Source organism: Epinephelus fuscoguttatus, linkage group LG7, assembly GCF_011397635.1.
Source record: "Epinephelus fuscoguttatus linkage group LG7, E.fuscoguttatus.final_Chr_v1".
Classification (NCBI taxonomy): Eukaryota; Metazoa; Chordata; class Actinopteri; order Perciformes; family Serranidae; genus Epinephelus; species Epinephelus fuscoguttatus.
The window spans coordinates 13,999,782-14,022,298 of NC_064758.1; the positions used below are offsets into that span (position 1 = coordinate 13,999,782).

General features: G+C 41.8%; 2 protein-coding genes across 3 annotated transcripts; one reads left to right on the top strand and one right to left on the bottom strand.

Annotated features, from left to right (window-relative positions):
- Positions 1 to 115: 115 nt before the first annotated feature.
- mmp23ba (matrix metallopeptidase 23ba) lies at positions 116 to 11,941 on the bottom strand. The gene is made up of 8 exons (XM_049580173.1): positions 11,294 to 11,941; positions 5,590 to 5,726; positions 4,619 to 4,758; positions 3,969 to 4,136; positions 3,666 to 3,830; positions 2,654 to 2,764; positions 1,497 to 1,623; positions 116 to 1,414 (listed from the first exon to the last, which is right to left on the bottom strand). The coding sequence occupies exons 1-8, from the start codon at positions 11,426 to 11,428 to the stop codon at positions 1,240 to 1,242; spliced, it is 1,158 nt and encodes a 385-aa protein (XP_049436130.1). The 5' UTR covers positions 11,429 to 11,941; the 3' UTR covers positions 116 to 1,239.
- Positions 5,825 to 20,305, top strand: ubiad1 (UbiA prenyltransferase domain containing 1). 2 transcript variants are annotated; one of them, XM_049580175.1, is made up of 3 exons: positions 5,825 to 6,718; positions 16,865 to 17,482; positions 19,338 to 20,305. In XM_049580175.1, exons 2-3 carry the CDS (start codon positions 16,921 to 16,923, stop codon positions 19,823 to 19,825), a joined length of 1,050 nt encoding a protein of 349 aa, XP_049436132.1. In that variant the 5' UTR covers positions 5,825 to 6,718; positions 16,865 to 16,920; the 3' UTR covers positions 19,826 to 20,305. The 2 variants fall into 2 exon arrangements, with proteins under 2 accessions (XP_049436132.1, XP_049436131.1); XM_049580174.1 differs by lacking the exon at positions 5,825 to 6,718 and adding an exon at positions 15,570 to 15,762.
- The last annotated feature ends 2,212 nt before the right edge of the window (positions 20,306 to 22,517 follow it).

Sequence of the window (22,517 nt, forward strand, 5' to 3'; positions counted from 1 at the left end):
TCTGCTGTTTTCCCTATATTTATAAACTCTGTCCAAGCTATGCAAACACAACCGCACACTGCCAGAGGAGGGAAAAAAATGAAGGGAAGTTGAGGCTAAAAAAAAAAAAAATCCAGTCTTGAACCCAACTTGGTAGTCGCTGTCCAAAAGTGATGTCATTCTTTGCACTGCACACTTTGTCTCAGTACTTTGTTCTTTAAGGGGAAAAGAGGCCCAGACTTCGCTCTGCCTTTGTTTTTAAATGGCTCTGCGACTTCAGAATTAAACCAATAAATTCTTTGATTTTGAGCCGAAGAAAAATAAACAGTACAGTAACGTTTCGTTCCCTGCAAGACCACTCGCTGCTTTCATAGGAACAGGCACAGAAAAGAAAATCACCCTCGTCTTGGGACGTCTTGAGCCAGCACTAAATGGAAATGTTCATTAATCAGTTTTATCTATCCCCTCCACCCCCACCGGAGCCCTTCTGCAGATTATTACACCTGATGTGTTGAATAAGCTTGGAAGGAGAGCTGCTAGGGAACTGACTGCTGGGTCTCTGGAGGCAGACTGCTGGCTTCAATGTGAGGCTAGTAAAGTAAGCTAGACGTCTGAGGTGTTCCATATGTGGTTTAAGGTCTAAATAGTTCCAAAGGCTGTAGACAACATTGCTTATTCTGGCTTTAGTAGTTTAGATCGGTCAGTGCGTAAATGACTAAAACGGCGTGTATCTAAGCAAGAGCTTCTGTAACTTTTCAGGCCCCCAACAAAAGCACAGTAGGGATGATGGTGTTTTTTTTTTTGGATGACCCTTTTTCTGCTGCACCTAGAGTGGAGGACAATTTGACTGTATCTGAGAAGATACTCCTATGCACCCTCCAACTTGGCAATTTTAGCACCCCAGGAACCCGTGGGTGACCTTGGACCATTACTTCTTTAGCAGCAAAAGCTTTGAAGAAATCTAGGCTCAATGAACCCAGAGTGTAAGTTATTGTCCTAAACTTAAGGATCTTTCATCACCAAATAAAATGGAAACCACAACCTCTGTCATGAACATCTTTTCACAGTCAGGTGGTATTTTCACTAGAATTCTACTTGTCACGGAACATTTATTAAAACGCACGTACACAATGACAAGGATAGACAGTCGTATTTGGAAGATACAGGAAAGACAGTTTAAAAAACAAATATGTGCCCTAGTGAATGAGGTCTCCATGTGACCGTGTGAGTTTATGTGTCCTGTTCAGTGTGCAGAGGCCCTCAGAAGCGCACACGCACTCTCCATGAGTAGTTTGTTAGAACTTTGTCTTTTTTCTTCACGATGCAGGTGTATGTGCCTTCGTTGATGGCGTTGGCCACTATAGTGATGTGGTCGTCTTTCAAGGAGATGTAGTTGGGGTGAGAGTACTCCAGCAGCTCCCCGTCCTTGTACCAGCTGAAACAGGAGTCAGACGTTCAGTGAAATTGTACTGTAGCGTCACTGCAGTTAGGTGGACTGATTAAAGAGAGGTACTCACTGTACTTTGCCTTTCTTTGATGCTATTTTCTTCCCGCAACGAAAAGTGAGCTTCTTGCCCTCGACGACCAGCTTGTGTTTGGTCCTCGGGGGTGTCGGGGTAGGAGCCACAGTGGGGAAAGGAAATTCTGAAGAGTATTAGAGAAAAACACTTAGAATGATTTTCCAAAATAAGACACGCAAGGATCCTTAATGATCCTAAAATGATCATGACCGTACAACAACCATCTGAGAGCAATGAAGAAGAACAAACGGTCATCCTACACCTCAGTGTACTTCACAGTCTGGAGATGTTACAACTTTCCCTCGCTGAAACTCTGATTACCGTCGCAATTTTTGATACAAACCTTATCACGTCAGACACTTAATACGCTTTTCACAACCCCTGACCTGCCGGCGCCGCGGCTGTCTTATCAATATAATCTCTCCCATCTGGTTTCTGACAAACACAACAGGCCGCCTTGTGATCAACTCAAAGTCTGCTTAAAAAACAGTCGCTCTCGTTAATGCCGCAAAAATCCAAATTGACCTTGTGTGTCTCTAACCCTCAAGCCACAGTCTGAAATTCCAGCGGTTTGGAGTCACTCAGGAATTTTCCACAGCCGTACAACGTCTCCCAATCAACAATGAGGAACAGATTATTGCGAGCCAGGAATCGTATCCTCTTGCCTCTCTCCACACTGTCCCTTGTTGCTGACAAAAATCTCAGAAAGCCACAACAATCTATGGGCTGTGATGCTTAAGAGGAGCCATTTCCTGTTGTGCAACAGCAGACCTGAGCACCAGCGCATCCCATGATAAATCTAAAGTGACTTAGGCTGTCAGATTGCTGATGTGTCATCAATACTTAGTGTTAAGACAGCTATCAACAGGTACATGCTCAGCTCTGTTAGTGTTCTGGGCTGAATCACACATTTCCTCCCTGGGGACGCTGGTATTCTCCAGGACTACACACAGACTCCTCCAGTGGCAAGTGTAAACTCCCTTCAAATCAGATGCTTGAAAACCCCCATCGCTGCTCTGCATGGCTGGACCTGTTGGCTCCCGTTGCTCCATTGGCAAACGGTTCACAGCAGCTCCTTACGCTGCTCAATTGAGAGAAAACCTTTTTTTTTCCTCCCCCTGGAACTGCTGCTGCTTTCTACTGCTGCGTCTTACCGTAACAGAAATCACAGCTGGAGGGGCAGTGCTTCTGCATCAGCTTACGCTTGCTGTCGCAATAGCCTTTCCGAGCCCAGGCCGGACAGATGAATAACCGGTCCAAACATCCTGGAGGAGAGGGGGAGATGGAGTGAGGAGGAGGATCAGACAAGTCAGCAGCAAAAGAATTTGGATCTCCGATCTACTTTTACTTCCAATGAAAATGACTCACCGTAATACACGCTAATGATGAGTCATGAGTAGTTTATACATCATTCATTAATGCCACGTTCAAAGACAACCACTGTGGTCTACTTTCTGGTTGACTGTGGCCAAAAACGGATTATAGGTTTTTTACAGCTGGCTCTTCATAAGTGTATCTAGACGTAATTCTTCTAATGCTGGAATCAGACCGCACAATATTTTTGCCTTTGGACATGGTCACTTAATCAGGTGAAGCCATCAGTTAAGTTCTTGAATTCTTGCCCTGACTTGGCCGATCATACCCTGCCATCTTTTTTTGACGTGCAGGTGATGGGGAAGGTGTTGCCAGGGACCATTTTTACTGTTCCACTAGGCAGCACCAAGATTATTCCTCTTTAGCTTTGGCTTTTTAAACACTGAACACCAACAACGAAGTTGTCAAACTGCCTCAAGGCTTCTCAGACACTGCGCCAGTCGTCTCCCGCTATGACAGACAACTCTTTTCATTCCTGACACCCTACGTCTGTCAGGTCAGGTCATCAGGCCTATTATGTAGTCTGATCCCCGCATGACAACTGGATTTGCTGTTTAGGTCTTGAGGATGTTTTCCATTCATTCATCAAGCTTGAGTGGTTCACCGCTTGGATGAATTGCAAGATGTCTTCAAGAACAAATACGTCCATTAGCCTTTGACTTACTGCTTCTGGACATCCTGTGTCCTGGATGACTCTCAGCATTGTCAGATGCATTTACAATTGTCAAAGCCCAAAAGAAGAGCTTTCCACATTGTGTTCTGATAGAAAAGTAAGAAGGACTGAGTACATACCGTAGAGACGATGCAAACCCCACACCTCATCCTGAGTGATTAGCTTGCGCCCTGTCAGAGTTGCATTCAGGTGCATTATAGCTTTCGGGTCCATGGAGTGCATGAGTCCTAGGACGTGGCCAATTTCATGAGTTGCCACATGGACAAGATCTGTCAGCCAAACCCCTGCAACATAGATACAGTCGATTATTTTCTCTTTCAGCTGCCGTGCACTACACGAGCCGTCCAGCTCAGCGTCTGCTGCATCCATCACCTTATGGGTTAAATATTAGCAGTTTCAACAAATATGATAAAGACACATGCCTTTCTTCCAGCTAAAGCGCATGTTTCCCAGAATCCAGTATTCATGGTCGTCGAAGTGGATCTCGCCAGTTGGTGGGAAGAATGCATGAGCCAATTCTCCTGTGATGCCGTCGAAACAATGGTGCAAATAGGACTGCAGACAGTCTGTGTGGTTGGCGGGGTAGAAGCCTGCCAAGACAGAGAGAGAGAAAGAGAGACATACCTCAGAACCGAGAAGGGAAACCCTCACTCCGTTATTTGTGCTCTGTGTAGACAACAGCAGGGAGATGATGAATTACAAAAGACAGAGCTTTTTCTTCAGCCTTCACCCCGCAGGATGACAACCATTCCTCTCACTGTCACTGAGAATTTATGCAGGACCCTGGAGTTTGCACCCAAAGGGACAGATAAAGCATAATTTAGACTGCTTCACCATGAGCTGACATGTATGGAAGTTGTTAAGCATTATTTTTTTCTTTGAGAATTATGAATCATGCTGAATATAATCTTGGTAATATAGTCGCGGTGGTGTGATTTAATACGTTTGGAGGCGAAGACACTTCTGAGATGACAGCACGGAGAGAAAAACAGTAACGACAGAGCAGAAGTCTGGAGTTCGGAGCCAAGGAACATCTGTTGGGGATTGATGCAGCCACATGCAGAGTACCCACCGATCTTCATGTCTGCTTCTTGGTCAGCTGGCACTTCTCTGAAGCTGAACGGCGAGACGTCGCTCCACATGCTAAAAGCCTTGGCGATGCCTCGGCGTGTGTCACTGGCATTTATGAGGTTTGTAGGGAAGGAGACCAACCTGCTCAGAAACAACAGCATTATGTAGTTAATACTCCTCTCTACACACATTCTTCTACAGCAGAGGAATCTGCCAAAACACAATGGCTACTGTTCAGACAGAATTCCCACAAGCACTGCGAGTACAGCTCCATTACTTGATATTCTCTTATATCTCAACTAGGGTTAGGCTGATATGGATCATTTTAATAAGAATCAGATAGTGATCAGCTGGTAACATCCACTGTCAACACGAAAGACTTGAAGGTATTATTTGACGAATTCGGGAACGACTGAAATTTGGCTCACTTTTTTGTTTGTTCGCCAAAACCCAGTGGTTGCAACTTCTCTCTCTCTTGTTACATCCAAAAGGACTTTCTGTGATCATCTTTTTACAGCTCTGGAGAGAACAAAGTGTCACTGGGTCTTCTCCAAAAAGTTAGTCCAAATGTATATCCAAGCAATTGCAGTGTGGGTGCAAAGGTATCCATCATATACAGTACTTCTTTTATTTCCTGCCCTAACAAATGCAAGCAGAGAGTTCTGCAAGTAACTTTTATTGATCCTACAACCTTCAGTCTTGAGTGACAGGGGATGAGACGATATTGACTAGCTCTTCAATTTGGGGTAAACAATTCCATGAAGGTGCTGCTTATCCACACCAATCAGCATCTGGTTTCATTTGCCAATGCCCACATCAACTGAAAACGATCTGTGCTCGTGTTTTCCTGCCAAGATCAACACCAGTCTAACGCTGACTGCTGTTTCCTTTTATCTTCTTCTTCTTTTTTTTTTTTTTTTTTTTTACAAATGTACTTTACTGTCATCTAGAGGAAGAAATGCAAATAAATACTTGTATGTTAGCTTGAACTTGTCCCATTTGAGATTCTCTGGGGTGAGGGTGTAGCGCTTGTTCCTGGAGAGGTGGAGCACCTGTGACCGGGCCTCTTTGCGGATCCCAATGAGCAACACAGTGGTGTAAGCTTCTTCCTTGGACAAAGAAAAACCTTTAATTAATCACCGCACAATGAAGTTAAGTTAGGAACTGGACCCTCTGAAGATATTAATGGGTCAGCGTGGATTAAAGCTGGCAGTTTTCTGGAAACCACCTACAGCTCTTCCCTCTCTGTCCTAAGCCCCACTCACCACATGAGCAAAGGCATATCTACACACTTCATACAGTAACCCAGTGTTTCCCATGGCTTATTGTATTTTACTGTAAAGCTCTCTTTCTGTTTATCAGACCACAAATAAGACAAGAATTAGCTAGCTATTTCACCCCGCTGTCCCTCTGCCAATTCCAGGGACAGACTTTGGTCAGCGACTGTAGCAACCTCAGTGGTCAGCGGACTGGTAGCCAGCAGCAGCACCGGGTCTAACCTGGCATGGCTGACTGGTCCACCAGTGCTGCCTGCTCTCCTCTCGGTGAAGTGGCCTCTAGCAGTGGGGAGTGAGGCAGAGAATACTGTGATTCGAGGCTCTAGCTAATTGTAGCTACATAAACGGGAAATTGAAGCCATGGCCATGAGCCTTTAGCTTCGGTTATCAGAAGGCTAAATTATTAGCAACATTTTCTCTCCAGCTCTGAAATGCTTTGCAGATATTGACATGTGTTTTCTTTCATTTATTGTCAGACTCTCTTTTCGATAAATCCATCTTTGTTTTTTGTATCCCTTTGCAGTGAAGGCAGTTGTAGCCAGTGCTGAAATAGACACCGTCTCTGCAGGATTGTCAACCATGGAATCAGGCTTTCACTGATGGGATGAGCACTTGCAGGTGTGTTGTAGAATAGCCAATAGTAATGCCCGTTCTCTGAAATGACCTTTGATCGGCCAGAGTCTCCAGTTACTGGCTACAAAAGCCTGAGAGCAGAGCCAAGAGAAGGTGCCGAGGTTTCTCTTATTAACTGGAATTACAATGTGCGCAATGCTTGATGCCTACATAAAACTGCCTACCCAGCTTTAAGCTTCCAAAAGAATTTGGTGAGATAAATTGTTTTATTTGTCATACAAATGCCTATACTACTACAAGCCCCTGAAAGGGTTTGACTTTTGAAGTAATCTGTAATCTTGACAGCTACAACTCTATTCAGTTGCTGTTTGTCAGTGTCTTGCATCTGAATGTTACGTATTAGATATTCATGCGAGGACATTCCATCTCCTGGAAATGGGAAGTGGTCAGCAATAAAAGTGTTTTCCAAACATAAAGTATGAGGCTGGATGTGATGCCCCTTTGGGAATGAGCAACATCGACTCCAAATCATCAAACCTGGATCCTACCATATTTTTTATAGCTTTGAAAGGCTGTCTATGGGTGCTTTGCATTTTAGCACTTTAATAAAAATTCTGTAGCTGAAGTGAGGTTGTGGTTTGCCTTGGCTGCAATATTCCATAACAGCGATTGCACCAGTTGATAAGATCTATAACTTTTTATGAAGATGGGTTTAAGTGATAAATCCACTCTCCAACACTTGAAGTCGGGCTGTGATTCAGACACAAGGAGCCCTTTCTGTGCTTGAGAGCAGGAAGGCTTCCCGTCCCAACAGATAAATTTAAAAAGGATTTAAGGAGATGTGCATTAAAACTGAAAAACTGCTGAAGCTACATACAACTGCTCATGCATCCTGGATCTTGGTTTCTTTACAAAGGGCCACTTTACATATTCTAACCTTAAGTATGCGCTTGGAGACTGACAACTGTAAATACTGTAAATCAGGTGCAAGATGTGAGGGGATGAAGAGAGCCTGCCAACAACATACAGGTTGCAGCAGGAAGTGTAAAGGCTTCTGTATGCTTCAGACTAAGCTCTTGTCACTGTTGGGAATGTCCTTTCAGAATCTGAAGTTCTTCCAGAGCAGACAATCCAACAAACACACCTACTTCATAAGTGTTTGTCCAGGTGTGTGGAGGTGTGAAAGCAGAAAAAAAGTTATTTTTTCATTTTTCACACAACTACTGCCGACACTTTTACGTGAGTGCACAACACTGTGAATTCATTCGAGGAGAAACTGTTAGAAAGTGTGGACCGCTATCCCCATCTGTGTGATTCATCGCGTCTCACTTGTCTCTATGACAGCTGGCTTTTTGCAGCCTTAAAGGAGTACTTCGCCTGGAAAAAGACCATTTGTTTATCAGATACTCACTTGTTATCTTGAATTCGTGAAGAAAACTTTGTTTTTCTCACATGCCTCCACAGTGAGCAGAGAATCCAGAACAGGCGAACAATATTCAGGAATTTAAATAATCACGGTTCACATTTAACAACAGCAAAACTATATCAAAACAACTGCAACGAACTCACACACAACTCATGCAATATAATCCAAGTCTCATTTATCCAGTTGTATGCTAAGTACTTTCTTAACACATGCATTTTTGCAAAACTTTATGATTTAAATCACATCAGTATATAGCTACAGTTTCATGCACGGTCGAGTTGCATGCCTGGGCCGACGTGTGCATTTAAAATCTGCTCAAGCAGAGCTTATACACACGTGTAGTTAGTCACGCTCAGGACACACTACTTGTAGATGGAAGTATTTTATATTGTAACATTTTAGTGAAAATGTCAAGCCCCCGGAAAAAACACCACCAGGCTTTGAAACCAGTTTTACATAGAGGCAAAATGTGGAATTACAACTTTTGGGTCCATCACATGATGGCAAGGGGCCCAGAAAGACTTTTTCCCATAGACTGATATTGTGAAAAAGATGTCCGTATATCAGTGGAAACATTTTTGTCACAACCCCTGCGAAATGGCACTTTTCACTATTTGATCCATTCAGTCTGATAACATTTGGGAAGTTTCGAAGAGCTGTGCGATAAAATAATTCTATCCCCATTCAAGTCAGTGGAGCGCTAAACCGGAAGTTAGCCGCTCAGCTAGCGAAAGTCACTAGTACGCCCCACAATGCGGAAGATCTGGGTAATTTCGTGCCGCGGAAATAGAGCTTTTTTGGCTTCATTTTCCACTGAGCAACTTTCATAGGAATGAACAGGAGCCCCACCTCCAACGCTGTATCCAGTTCTCTTTATGCATCCGAGGAAAATGCGTGTTTGGAAAGAGCATACAGCTGGATAAATAAGACTTGGAGTTGAGTTGTGTGAGAGTTTTGCTGTTGTTAAACTTTGCCCCTAGTGGCTTCAATTAATGAAGAATCTTCACCTTTTTTGGATTCTCCATTCACCGTGGAGGCATGCAAGACAATCACAGTCTTCTTTGTGAACACAAGGTAACACATGGTGAGTAACAAATGGTTAATTTGCAGGTGAGATATTCTTTTCAGTGTGTCCATTCAGAACAGCTGTAAACACGGTCAGACAACACATGGTTAGAACTAGTTCATTTAAAGCATACCGAGGCCCTAATGATGTATACAATCCTATTATACTATGATTAATACACAGAAGATTGAAAAATCATTGTAGTGTAGTGTAGTCCCCGATCTCAGGGTCAAGGGGTCACAAGATGGTGAACAGGAAAGCAATAAAAACTTTTTTTCTGCTGCACAAAATCATAAAAATTTTGCTGACTTTTCTCAAATATTTTTTTTTCTTGTGATGATCATTTTACTTCCTCAGACGATAAATATAATTCAAATATGCAACATGTGCTCCAGCACATGTTTTCTCACTGGGCTAAAGTGCTGAAGATGGAGCACAAACATCAAAGACACTCCTTTCACTTTGTATTCTACACCCTATCCTCTGGTTCCTGTTCCTGCTTCGCCCAGTCAAGACTAATAGATGCAGTACTTCCTTCATTTCCGTACCAAAATAGTGAAACGGGGGCAGCCAGTCTGGCAGGCTGTCCCACACTGCTGTTGAACTTGACGGCCCCTCTCGCTCTGATGTTAAATGTAATGTTTCTGTATTGCATTAGACGCACTGCTCATTGTTTTATGAACAGTTGCTTTCCTGACCCAAGTTAACACACTGGAGTCTTGTGTTCTGTGATTTATGAGGTGTTTAATGTAGTAAGGCCAGCGTGGTTCATCCAGTGTCGTGCCTTGTTATAGTCACTGCAAATCTAATCTCACACTTTGGCACAAATAGAGATGAGCCATAAACCATGAGGGCCAAAACTAACGCACTAGACTAAACCTTGAGGCAAGTGGTGAGCGCTGACTCGGAGGGCAAAAGATCTGAGGACAAATCCCAGATGATCCTGGGGGGAGTCTGGTGGTTGAACCTCAGTCCCAGAGACCGTTACAAAAGAGATTACGATTTTCATCCTCAGTTTCAGAGAGATTCAACAAAGGCTATTTTCTGCATATAATTCAGCAAAGTAAAACATTCTGAATATAAGTAGATTACTGGTTTATAAAACAGAAAACTGTTATTTATTGAGATATAGTTAGCTAATAGGGGTTTTTATGCATGTTCTGATACATCTCATGATTTTGAGTCATGTAAATAGTGCATTGTTTTCACTATAAATAAGAGAAAACACATTTAAAATGCTCTTTGGCTGCATTTTGGCCAATTAAGACTCTAATGACTCTTACTTCTGCTGTAATTCATTCTGGTGGCCTACGAGAAGCTTATCTAAGGCAGTTATGTAATCCTCAGCAGCAGTCTTCTTGATTGACACATAATGAGAGTGTGTGGCAAAGGAAATGACATAAAGCTATCCCTCAGGCTCTGTATCACAGTGGGTGGGTGGCAGTCTGGAGCAACACATTTATCCAATTGACTGAAGATATTACTGTACAGGGATCCATTCCATTGCCTAATGTAATTATGGTCTTCATCTAACTTCTCCACCTCAACTGAAAATTAATTGAATCTGATGCCTACTGCCATGGATAAGCTATAACTGAGTGACTTCATGAGATGATGTCCAACTAATGATATATTTTAAGAAACCGAGGAATGATTGAAATTGCATGGACAGTTCTAATGCAGGACTCAGAACAGTGACAGAAAATTATGTGAATGATGCTATACACTTGGCTACTTTGAAAAATCACTGACTGTTGATTATAATTCTGACCTCAAAGTGATACCAGACCATACTTCGTTTAAAAATGTTAGATTTTAATTTCATTTTACTGACTGTCAAATGTACACTGCTTGTACATACATAATAAGGCAGGTTTTAAATCTGGATGTACTTACGGTGAATTCGGCGTGTAAAGATCCACCAAGTATCTCTTTGTTTCACTATAAATCAAATTTCTACATTTGAGTTCACAGCTACTGTATAAGGGCAAGACAGTGATTATACCTTAATCATTTACTCACAAATATTAGTTGCTGTTTGAAAGAAGTGCTGCCTCGTGTAATGAAATAAAGTAGGCTATACGCCGAATTGAAACGTGGCGTTTAATAATCAAATATAATTTGAAGCCATAGCTTTCGTACATTTTAGCTACAAGGAAACTTAAGGCAAATGTTAAGTCATGGAATTCTGAATGAAGTTTGGTGTTGGTTTTTCTTGTAAATGATAGAGGAAACAACTCACTTGTATAACTTTATAATTACAAACCAGACAGTATATTGGAGTTCACAGTTGCAGTCACAGTTCCTACACATCATGAAGTGGTCACAGCATACCTCTAACCTCCAGGTGGGAAACGCTGTGGACTGTTGCATCCCTGCGAACAGCAGACTGAGCAGCGCGGCAGCCAGCAGAGGAGCGAAGCCCCACTCGCCTTTGCGTAAACTTCTGGGAGTCTGACAGCACACCATGGCTGCGATATCACACCTCCAGGAACAAACCAAAAACACTAATAATCCCTCAGCGAAGACTGCACAGGGTTACCATCTATGCCCGTGAACACTGCCTCTTGGCCATGGCACGTTTGGGCAGTGTGTTACTACGTGGGCAGCTTCTGCGTGCAGCAGCGCAGTTAAGCAATGCAGACTGCATCAGCTCTGCTCGGCTCTCTTCCGCACAGTGCGCCTGCCAGAAGGCTGGTTTCATATTACTGTAGATGGGGCAGGGGGTCAGTGTCGAGACGATCTAATGAAAACCAAACGCGCTCTGTCCATCAAACCACTTGTTGCAACCACTGGAGCTCAGCTAAAGCAGAATCAGATGGCTTATTTTGAACATGATTTTCTGAGGTTTATGTAATGCTGCTGGGGAAAAAAAAGTAGTTTAGTCTTCTCTGCTTATCCCACTGTGGCATGCACACACATTTTCAGGGCAGGGTAGAAAACAGAAAGGCATCACCCAGGATTGCTACACATAATTCTGTCACCAATCTTGTCAATTTAAAGGTCCCAGGGCTCCAAATAAAATCCAGTCTAGCGTGCAATCATATCAAACAAAGCAAGTTTTTTTAATTGTTTAGAGTTTTGTAAAGTTACAAAACTTTCCAGTTGTGTCTCCTCCCACTGTGACTTCCAAGTGTGACATGGGCATTACAGGGGCTACAGTGAGTATACTGTAGGTTGCTTGCACTGGCATGGCAAAGTTGATTTAGTGAGGTGGAGTAGAGATTTCCGGCACAACTTCACCTCCTTCCAAGGTGCATGGAGAAGTAAAAAAGCCTGAAGAGGCAAAACTCTAGCAACAGCATCTATTACATCTTCAAAGTTGATTTAGTTTGCAGTACTGCTAGTTGTAGAGGGAACTCTGGGCTGCTTGGGTAAGAAACGGCATAGGTGTAGATTAAAGAGGGGTGGCACATGTGCATTCGCCCCCCTTCGATAAACACATAGAAGTAGTAGAGGGTCTTTGTTATGACCACACTAAAGACATTTGCACCACGAATTAATGCAGAAAGGAACAAATCGGTGCATTAAAATTCACCAGACTGCAGTTTGGCGCTCAAAATTTTATGTTGGCGAGCATCTTAACCCCATTTTATACGTGCTTCTCCCAGCAATGTTGAAATGAAACTTATGCCCTTGAGTGACAGTCAGCCCTTGTGCACACCACTGCCTTCTACATAGTTACATCATTGTAGTAAAGGGTGGATAGGCCGCATCTGGACAATATTTTCTGGATTTTGCAGAAAGTGCACTGATTTTTGAGACCTTAATACAATCGCCAGAAATGAAAAGCTAACATTGGGCTATATATGAACTACACCATGGTCCTATGACTTCAACATTGTGACCACAACGAGGCTGTAAAGCAGTGTTCGGTGTGATGACATTCTGTAGTCTCATGTACCCAATTGTTAGCAACTACTTTTTTAAGACATGGGGCAGCAGTAGCTCAGTCCATAGGGACTTGAGTTGGGAACCGGAGGGTCGCCAGCTCGAGTCCCCGTCCGGACCAAAAATATGGAGCGTGGACTGGTGGCTGGAGAGGAGCCAGTTCACCTCCTGGGCACTGCCGAGGTGCCCTTGAGCAAGGCACCGAACCCCCCAGCCGCTCAGGGCGCCTCACCAAGGGCAGCCCCCTCACTCTGACATCTCTCCACTTTGTGCATGTATAGGTCCTGTTTGTGCATGTGTGTGTCTTTCGGACCTGTGTGTAATTGACAAGCAAGAGTGAAAACATTGAATTTCTCCTCAGGGGGATTAATAAAGTAAATAAACTTAAACTTAAAGGCTTCAGACTTCTCGAGTCGGGTATTTACTGACATATCTTATGTCGCAGAGCAAAATGTCAAAGTCTCTTAAGCTTGTGCTAATCACACACCTTATTTTAGGCATCTGACCAAAATCCGTTCAAAAAAAACCCTCTGACTTTGTGAAGAGGGAACTGGGAGTGCAAAAATGCAAACTCATTTCCAGGTTTTAGGACTCATCCCCCAAGCACTTACATAATCAGGTCCCTAAAACAGTAACTGCAATCTGGTGCCCTACAGTGTGACCATGACATTAACATGTCTATGTGTGTAAAAATATTGTCAGCACAGAGCAATACAGTGTGTGATCTTTTGCTGCTTTTCTGTACAATCTTGCTTGAGCTTCCCTTTTTAGTCTGATGATTAAGAATACCAGATCAAACCAAAGCTGAAAGATCCAACACAACTGATGCTTATAATAAACTAGTGGTAATCAGTTTTGACAGCAGACATTTGGACATGTGATTGTAAGAGAAGCACAGGTGTAATCAATATCATTAGCGGTGGCTGCATATCATTATATCAGTCCCAGGGTTCTGGTATTGTGCATGTGACTCCTTGGTTTGGCTTATGTATGTGAAATAGAGGTATCTTTAACAATATTAGTTCCACCTGCGCCTATCAACCTCTCAAGAACTAATAAACTGGTGTTTTTTTAGTTAATTTATAGCAGCCAAGAAGCACGGTTGCAGTCTTTGTCTTAAATTCCTGTGGACATTAACTTCAAGCAACAACTTGCTTTTGCTTTAAACTCTGTGAACACGGCATTGTAACTCATGGTTTAAAAGAATTTGCATCTTTTGCCACGTAAAATGTTTTTCAGCAAAGATTTATACTTATGAACCAGTAGCTATAACCTACCCAGACTTAGAGGTAAAGTGATTTCTTGTTTGCTTGATAAGGATAACAGGTTGTGAGATATATCACTTTATCCAAAACACTATATTGCTTCATGTTGGCAACGTCCACCCTTTTAGAGATGGAGTGTGGGCAAATCACTGCTACATTAACGTGCACTGTACCTGCATGCAGGGATGTTGCAATTGCACCACCTCTTCATTAGTATTTTCTGACAGTTTCTATTTGTTGAAAGAAAGAAATTGTACTTGTCATTCCATTAAAAGCCTAGATATGTGTGCCATTATGCATCAGCTATTTTGAATAGGTTCACTATTTGGTAGCAACATGGCGGTGTTATAGTTCAGCTTTGGCTGTATGAAGTTGGACCTTGGAACTTGGGCTGTCATTCTGGAACAGGTTTTGGTTCATGAAAGATTTAATCGTATTTTTTTCTTATCTCATCACTTTTTTGTTATTTGTTCATGTGTTCACAGAGAGCTTGGGTGGGTGGAAACAGGGCCCTACTTAGCTATGAACATTAGAGCTGCAATGATTAATTAATTAGTTGTCAACTATTAAATTCATCACCAGCTAATTTTATAATCAATTGATTGGTTTGAGTATTTCTATAAGGAAAGAAAAAGTCAAAATTCTCTGATCCCAACTTCTTAAATGTGAATAGTTCCTGGTGTCTTTACTCCTCCATGACAGTAAAGTCAGTGAAGTAGTATCTTTGGGTTGTGGACCAAACAAGATATTTGAAGACATCATCTCAGGTTTTAGGAAACACTCATTTTCACCATACTCTTTTGTAGAACAAACAACTAACTGATAAATCAAGAAAACAATTAACAGTTTAATGACAATGAAAACAGTTGGTATTTGCAGCCGTAATGAACATATGAAGTATGATCTATGCAGATTAAATCCTTTTCATTGCTAGGTTTTCAGAGGCTATTATATAGGCTACTGAATATTTGAAAATACAACACAGAATGAATTATTAAATATATATATATATATATATATATATATATATATTCAAATATGCTTCTTATGCTTTAGAAAAAATGACAAATCACAAGTTTGTAGAAGCATATTAAAGAAAACATTATTCATAAACATAAAAGAAAATAAAAGAAAAAAGGTAATAATGATAATTAAAATATAATAATAATAACAATAATAATAAGAAGAACAACAACAACACAAAATTAAAAAAATATGATGTTATTTGATATTTTTTTCAAAATGAAAGCAAGATCACATTTTAATGGTCTGCGAAGTAACTATTGTAATCTATTATGGTATTGTATTTAATGTTTCGCCATAAAGTGAATATATATGTTTTTATTATTGTATTATTTTTCGTGTTGTGCCAAAGTCTCCAAAGGAAGGAAGGAAGGAATAAAATGCTAGTCGGAACCATTGTATGAGAAGCAGTTTCCTTGACCTCTATACGAAGTTGCACTCCTGGCGGAGGAAATGGCGCCTGTCAGGTGCAGCAGGGTTCACAGTTGCCAACCAGTCAAATACCCTCGAAGTTGACACGTAAGATATGTCGCTGCCTCTCACTGTACCTGGCTCAGCGGGCACAGAAATATGTTTGTAAGCGGAGAGAAGCCCGGTTTGTGTCGGATGTTGAAGACATAACAGGTAGGAGCCACTGTCAGACATTTCCTCCTCTCTGTCCCTGCTCAGAGGCGTTAGCTCCGTGGCTAACCAGTTAGCTTTAATCCCATAATCTCAGTAGTTAGTGCGATGTGGTTTGCCCCTCTCGGGTTCGGTGCTCTTGACGAGGTGGCGAGTGTTGGGCCACGTTAGTTTCTCCGGCATGTGTGTGTATGTAGTATTTAATGAAATGCCACGTGTATTGGAAAGCTAAACACTTAGCCACTGTTTGTCCGGCTTCGACAACACCCACTTCACTCTGAGTGTCAGGCAGGACCCTTACTGTAACGTTAGTGTTACTTGTTTCATTGCCAGCAGCTATACATGACTTTTCCCCCGCTACCCCCTGGGCCTGCTGGGATCATTAACAGATCTGCTGTAGTACCTCTATTTGCCATGCAGTTAATACTCATACTTTGTAAGGTAATTGACTTATAATTAACAGGGCGTCTGCAGGTCCTGGAAGAGTCTTAAATCGTTTGATTATGCATACCCACCTTTGGTTCTCCAAAAGACCAACAATATACATACAGCAGTAAACCCAAAAATACTCATTCATTGTTAACATACATTTTAGGTATCACTGCCCACAAGTACACAATGAGTGACACAATTATTAGCATGGTGCTGTTATTATTATCAGTTACAGCAACCTTTGAATTAATGATAACAGCAGGGTACTTGTTGTTGAACAAATACTTTATTGGAATCTAAACTGGAAACCATGTTTTTAATGGTGGTATGTGTGTAACGTTTTTTCTTTTCAATACTATAGATGAGCATATTATATTGGGAAATATAAACATAAGGTAACCCTATTTTTATTTTACGAAGTATGCCAAACTCTTCAGTGCATCTGTGGTCACTAAAGAATGTGACCTTACAATATAAAATATGGCTTGTAGTCTCCTGATTTAGATCAGGAATTCCTTTCCACATATAGGACATTTCATTTAGTTTAAAAGTTGTTCCTTAGCCCTGTTTTATACAAGAGAACTGTTAAAATTTCTTGTCAAAGCTGTGTTGTTGTTGTTTTTTTGCACCGTCAACTGTCTTGTAATGTTTTTTTATGTTTTTAATGTTACAGGAACACCAGACTGACATTTGGGAACTTTGCTGGTACTCTACACCACTTGCAGAGGAATGGCCAATGAGCAGAAACAAAGCAGGGCAGAAACATTGATATTGGCTGGATCAAACGGTCACAATGGCCAACAATGGCAGACTAGCCTGAATAACTTGGTTGGTCATCCTCCAGGCACAAACCACAGGTCGAGGATGGCCCGTGTTGCTTCAGATGTGAGGCAAAAGTGTGCAGCCTACGTGCTCGCACTGAGACCGTGGAGCTTCAGTGCCTCGCTCACACCCGTGGCCCTCGGCAGCGCCTTGGCGTACAAACTGGAGGGCTCTGTGGACTTGGTCATCCTGATGGTGTGTGCGGTGACGGTTCTCGTAGTCCACGGGGCGGGCAACCTCGTAAACACCTACTATGACTTCTCCAAAGGGATTGACCACAAGAAGAGCGACGATAGGACTCTGGTGGATGAAATCCTGGCACCGCAGGATGTTGTCATGTTTGGAGCGTTGTTATATTCTTTGGGGTGCTTGTGTGCCACTCTGCTCTATTTCCTGTCTACGCTTAGACTGGAGCACCTAGCTCTTATTTACTTCGGGGGACTGTCCAGCTCTTTTTTATACACTGGAGGTGAGTAAAATATTAACTAATAATTAATATTAATCTCGCCACGGTGGGTCAGGAAGTCAGCAGCGTAATCAGTAATCACAGTGCAGAGGGGCAGCGATTAGCCAGCCAGTGGGAAATGTATTCAGGGGCTCACATGCAACAACACAGACACTTGGCTGGATGGTCTATGACAACAAAGAAGACAGAAGGAGCGTGACGTTATTGTTGGCTCATATACGGTCTCATATCAATGCTCTGAATGTCACATCCAGCTTCTTTAAACCAAACTAGGCACAACTGCATGTTAGTAGCGTCAGGTCCAAAAGGTTATTGATTGTAAAATAGCAACTTGCTTATGATGCCAGGAAAGTTGTTGCTGTCACATGTGGTTACTAGAGGTCAGAAAAATAAACTCTGATGAATTTGTTTTACTGGACAGAGAATGGTCCACTCACTTCAAACATTAAAAAAAATCACTTATTTATCCACGCAAAAGTTTGGGTTCTGTGTTTCAAGGTTTAGTAAGTGAGAACTGTTTATTGTGCATTTAGCAGATGTCAACATCAACTGTTCTGTTGTGTTTAATCACCAACCCTCCCAGCTGAGCTACACGCGTCTTATGTTAGGGTTTGGGTGAACTGTCACTTTAAGGCAGTCAGTGTGTTTTTCAAACATGACACTGACGTGTTACATTTCTTCATGAAGTGAAGGGCATTTCTGAATGAACGTCGATTCATCACTCCCTATGAATGGCCAAGTGTTCAGTGCACGTCTTCCATCAGAATCTCATTTAGCAAAACAGGGAGAATCCTGCTACATGTTTAAATGATGGGATGTTCTTTTTTTATCACAGCCACACTTTGTGATTCAGCCCAATATTGTTTTGGTGTGTATTTACTTTGAAAGTGTTTTCCTCATGTAGATAAAGAAAAGCACAGTGAGGGGAAATCTACTGTCACAGATACACATAAAGGACAGTTTTACTGGTGCTACTCATCTTGTGAAAATAGTTGAGTCTGAGAAAATAACCCTATTGAAGGTCATCTCAGCCTCGGCTTTAAGCAAGCTGCAATCTCTGGGGCGGACGAATGAAGCCAACATGAGGAGTGCCAAAAACTGCAGGTCCTTGAGGGCCACTTGAGGCAGGCTCCAGAAGTGAGTCAATCCCCATAGACCCCCATGTTGTAATGCCCAACATTATGCCAGAAATAAACATGAGTGCAGCCTGCTACAACACGGTTTTGGTCTCTATAGCTACTTTCCCTGTTCATGACAACTGTAGAGGGGTAGATTTTTGTATAACTCGCTTATTCACGTTTTATTAAAGCTTACAGGCACACATTATTAAGGGTGTGGCAGCTCTGAGTGACAGGCTGGCTGCTACAGGCGGTGTCACCTCAGGCTCTCAGTCAGATCCACACCTTGCTCCTCTGCAGCTCCACCCTCTCGTCCAAATACGGTCACTTCAGGTCACTTCTGGCTCCAAAAAACCAACATGGCAACAGCCAAAATGCCAGACTTGATGCTTCAAAACAGGAGTCCACAAACCAATGAGTTACATGCATTAATTTCTATGTAGTTTGTCTTTTAGACTGCAAATATAATATATAAAACCTGTGTTACAACCTGAGGGAGAGGAGTTTGAAAGTTTACCAGGCCAAATGAAAAGGTACTTTATGCATTATGAGATATGTAGGATCCAGTGTTTTTTATGCTTGATCCATACTACAGTTGACTTCCCTGATATGCACATATGGAACCAGAGAGTATGAATGAGAAGGTGAAAACATGCTGCTATACATTCGTACTTTTGGGATTTGATAACACAACAATTATTCAAAGATTAAATGTGGCTCCTGTTTACTCTTTTCCCCAGGCATCGGCCTCAAATACGTGGCCCTGGGAGACGTGGTAATCCTCATCACATTCGGCCCACTGGCGGTCATGTTTTCCCACGCGGTGCAGGTTGGCTACTTGTCTGCACTCCCGCTGGTGTACGCCGTCCCGCTGGCCCTCAACACGGAAGCTATCCTCCACAGCAACAACACCAGAGACATGGACTCTGACAAGCAGGCGGGCATCGTCACCCTGGCCATCCTCATAGGCCCCACGCTGTCCTACGTCCTCTACAACCTCCTGCTTTTCGTCCCCTACGTGCTCTTCTGCATCCTCGCCACCCGTTACACCATCAGCATGGCGCTGCCTCTGCTCACGCTGCCCATGGCCTTCCCCCTGGAGAAGCAGTTCCGCAGCCGATGCTACGCCAAGATCCCCCAGAAGACGGCCAAGCTAAACCTCCTGATGGGACTTTTCTACGTGTTTGGGATAATTCTGGCACCTCCTGGCAGCTTGCCGTCACTGTGATTAATTAGCTTTGATATTTCAAATTTTGTTCTTTTAATACAGACTAGTTTTATGTACCTCTTTGTATTTGTACGAAGCAATCTGAGGGCTTTCATTGGCTTTAATTTATTGTCATATTTATATGTCAAACAGAGATTTAGTTTAGGTCCTCCTCTGTGACACTGAAGGCGTAATCAGATGTATTTTTTCAGTATTAAGCCTGCTGTAATGTGTTGGTAAAAGAAGTGTTGGTGTCATTTTGTAGAGGTAGGCAACATTTTCATCATCTAATGACGGACACTAAACCTACAGTTGCCATATTTGTTGTTCTTAAAGACACAGCACAACACTGATACCTAAAAACATCAAACCATTGTCATATTCTCAACATTTTCTTCTGTGCAAGGTACATGCTGTTAATTTGTCCATTGTGATTTCTTTTTTTTCTTTGGAGAGCCAAATAGTATTTCATTGGATAATAAAACTTACTGACGTTGATGTCCCATGTGTTCGTTTGGATCAAAATTAACTTTTCGTGCCACCTGAACAAATATCACATGCAAGTGAGCAATTTGACATAAGATTAAAGGACAGCATTTTTGAATTACACTGTAAAAAGTGTAATGGCTGTCAGACAGGTCAGATGGATTTTTAAATGTATTTGTGGACCTTATGAAAAAGAAATTATGTTAAAATGTAGGCCCTAGTTTCACTGAGTCATCAAGCTACAACCACAACCACAGGCCTGCATATTCATTTACACAGGCAACAGGAATAGGATTTTATTTCTTTGTTACACTCTACCTGCGACTTGACACACAACATGCCATCTCCCTTTTTTCCTGTTGTTTTTCAGTCAAAGGAAGACTTTTTATTTGACTCAACATTGATGAAGTAGCCCATAATGTAAGAGGACATTTTTTCAATGGATCAATCTGCATTAAAAAGTACTTTCACAAACTCTGGATTTCTGTAGCATGGTTTTTGTCAGCAGGGGGCAGTATTGGACAACCATTCAGCCAACTGCACAGACACCTTTGCAGGCTCTGTAATTCCTGTTAGAACTATTAGTTTAACTGGCAGGGCTAATTATTTGTTAAATTAAAACTTGTATTATTGAATCAATTCATACATTTGTATTAATTTTATTAAGCTACACGCCACAACTGTATAGCACAAGTAAGACCATGTTACTCCCTTGTAATATACAGTATATGATTGTTTATTTCATCCTGCTGTCTCTTAGAAACGCCCTAATACACATAACACCTTCTGAGGAAACTTGTTTTGAAATGAAGCAAAAAGTAAAGAAGCCATATCCTTATCTGACATTTCAGTGTGTAACTTTGATTTAATAATTTATTACTTTGCATAGAATCCGTGCAGTGTGTCCCACTCATCCTCCTTCACTCATTCACTGCCTTTGGAAAATCACCATTGTTTATAGTGCTGGGCCTACATTTGGTCTCCAATACTTTAATAAGCTTCTGTTGAGACGCTTCATTTTAATAATTACCTACATCTCACTGCATCTGTATGGGTGCTCATGTCTCCACCCATAGCCCTAAGACATGTGGGGCGGCTGAGTTGGAAATCAGAAATTGCCACTCCCATGTTGTAAATATTGTACATACTTAATTAAAATTCTAATAAACAAATTCACGTCAGTCTTTGTCTGTGTTTTAGAATATACATATATTAATAACATGATCATTATCTGAAATGTAATTGCAGCTGTGGCTGCTATGAAGAACAGTCATTTAGCTGTTTGACCCTGTGACTCCTTGCAGACAATAATGTAACACCTGGAGTTCATTTAACATGATGAGAAATGGAAGACAGAAACAGGCCTGAGGCATGAGAGCCAACTGAACGGCTGGCTGTTGAAGACCCCACAGCCACCAGGGGCCCGACAAAGACCTGACTGCAGGTGATGATGTGGGGAACTGTGATGCGTTTTCATGCAGTTTTTGTATACGTCCTCCCATAAAAAGACAACTCTACTGAATAGGTTACAGGTCATTTTGTTTTCTTGTTTGATTTTTGTAGGTTTTTAAATTTCACATTTGCAAATCACAAATTAATAATTAATTACAGTTAATTACAACTTATAATCTACTATATTCCTGTATACTAGAGCACAAGTTATATCGTATATGGAGTCCAGTCTATTAAGGAATTGTTTTGGGGATAATATACAGCAGTTATTGTTGACATGGTTATCTTTACGTGCTTATACTTAAGTGCTCATTAATGCAGTAATTCATAGTGAGTATGCTGCCTCTGTTTGTAGCCTTCCAAGTATGCTTCAGAGTAAGAAGAGAAATCAAATTGTACACATGAAATTGCATCTGTCATCAGCAGAGAACTGCGGAATGAAGGCCTACACATTTTTAAAGCTCTCTCTCCCTGAGAAATGTACTCGTTGAAACTGTGTGCATTGTAATGCCATGATCAAAGGGGACCATTTCACATCTTGACACATGCAAAAAAAAAAAAAACTAAAATGAAAAAGAGGGCAATACTAAAAGGGAATTGAGAATTATGATATCTGATCTTAAGAGTAGCATCAGAAATAGGGATTAGAGGTCTCCCGTAGCTAGACACTTTATTTCTGCTTGCCATGGAGTCTGCGGGCCACAGTTCAGGGGGTATTGATGCTGTTGGGCCACTGCTGGAGGAGGAGATAGTGAGAGGAACCTGGGGGCTGACA

Excerpts from the sequence above, each read along its gene's own strand:
- mmp23ba (XM_049580173.1), bottom strand. The coding sequence starts at position 11,428 with ATGGTGTGCTGTCAGACTCCCAGAAGTTTACGCAAAGGCGAGTGGGGC. Across the intron at positions 3,831-3,968 it reads GCGCTTTAGCTGGAAGAAAG|GGGTTTGGCTGACAGATCTT; the intron begins GCATGTGTCTTT and ends TCTATGTTGCAG. Across the intron at positions 1,415-1,496 it reads TCAAAGAAAGGCAAAGTACA|CTGGTACAAGGACGGGGAGC; the intron begins GTGAGTACCTCT and ends CTCCTGTTTCAG.
- ubiad1 (XM_049580175.1), top strand. The coding sequence starts at position 16,921 with ATGGCCAATGAGCAGAAACAAAGCAGGGCAGAAACATTGATATTGGCT. Across the intron at positions 17,483-19,337 it reads CTCTTTTTTATACACTGGAG|GCATCGGCCTCAAATACGTG; the intron begins GTGAGTAAAATA and ends TCTTTTCCCCAG.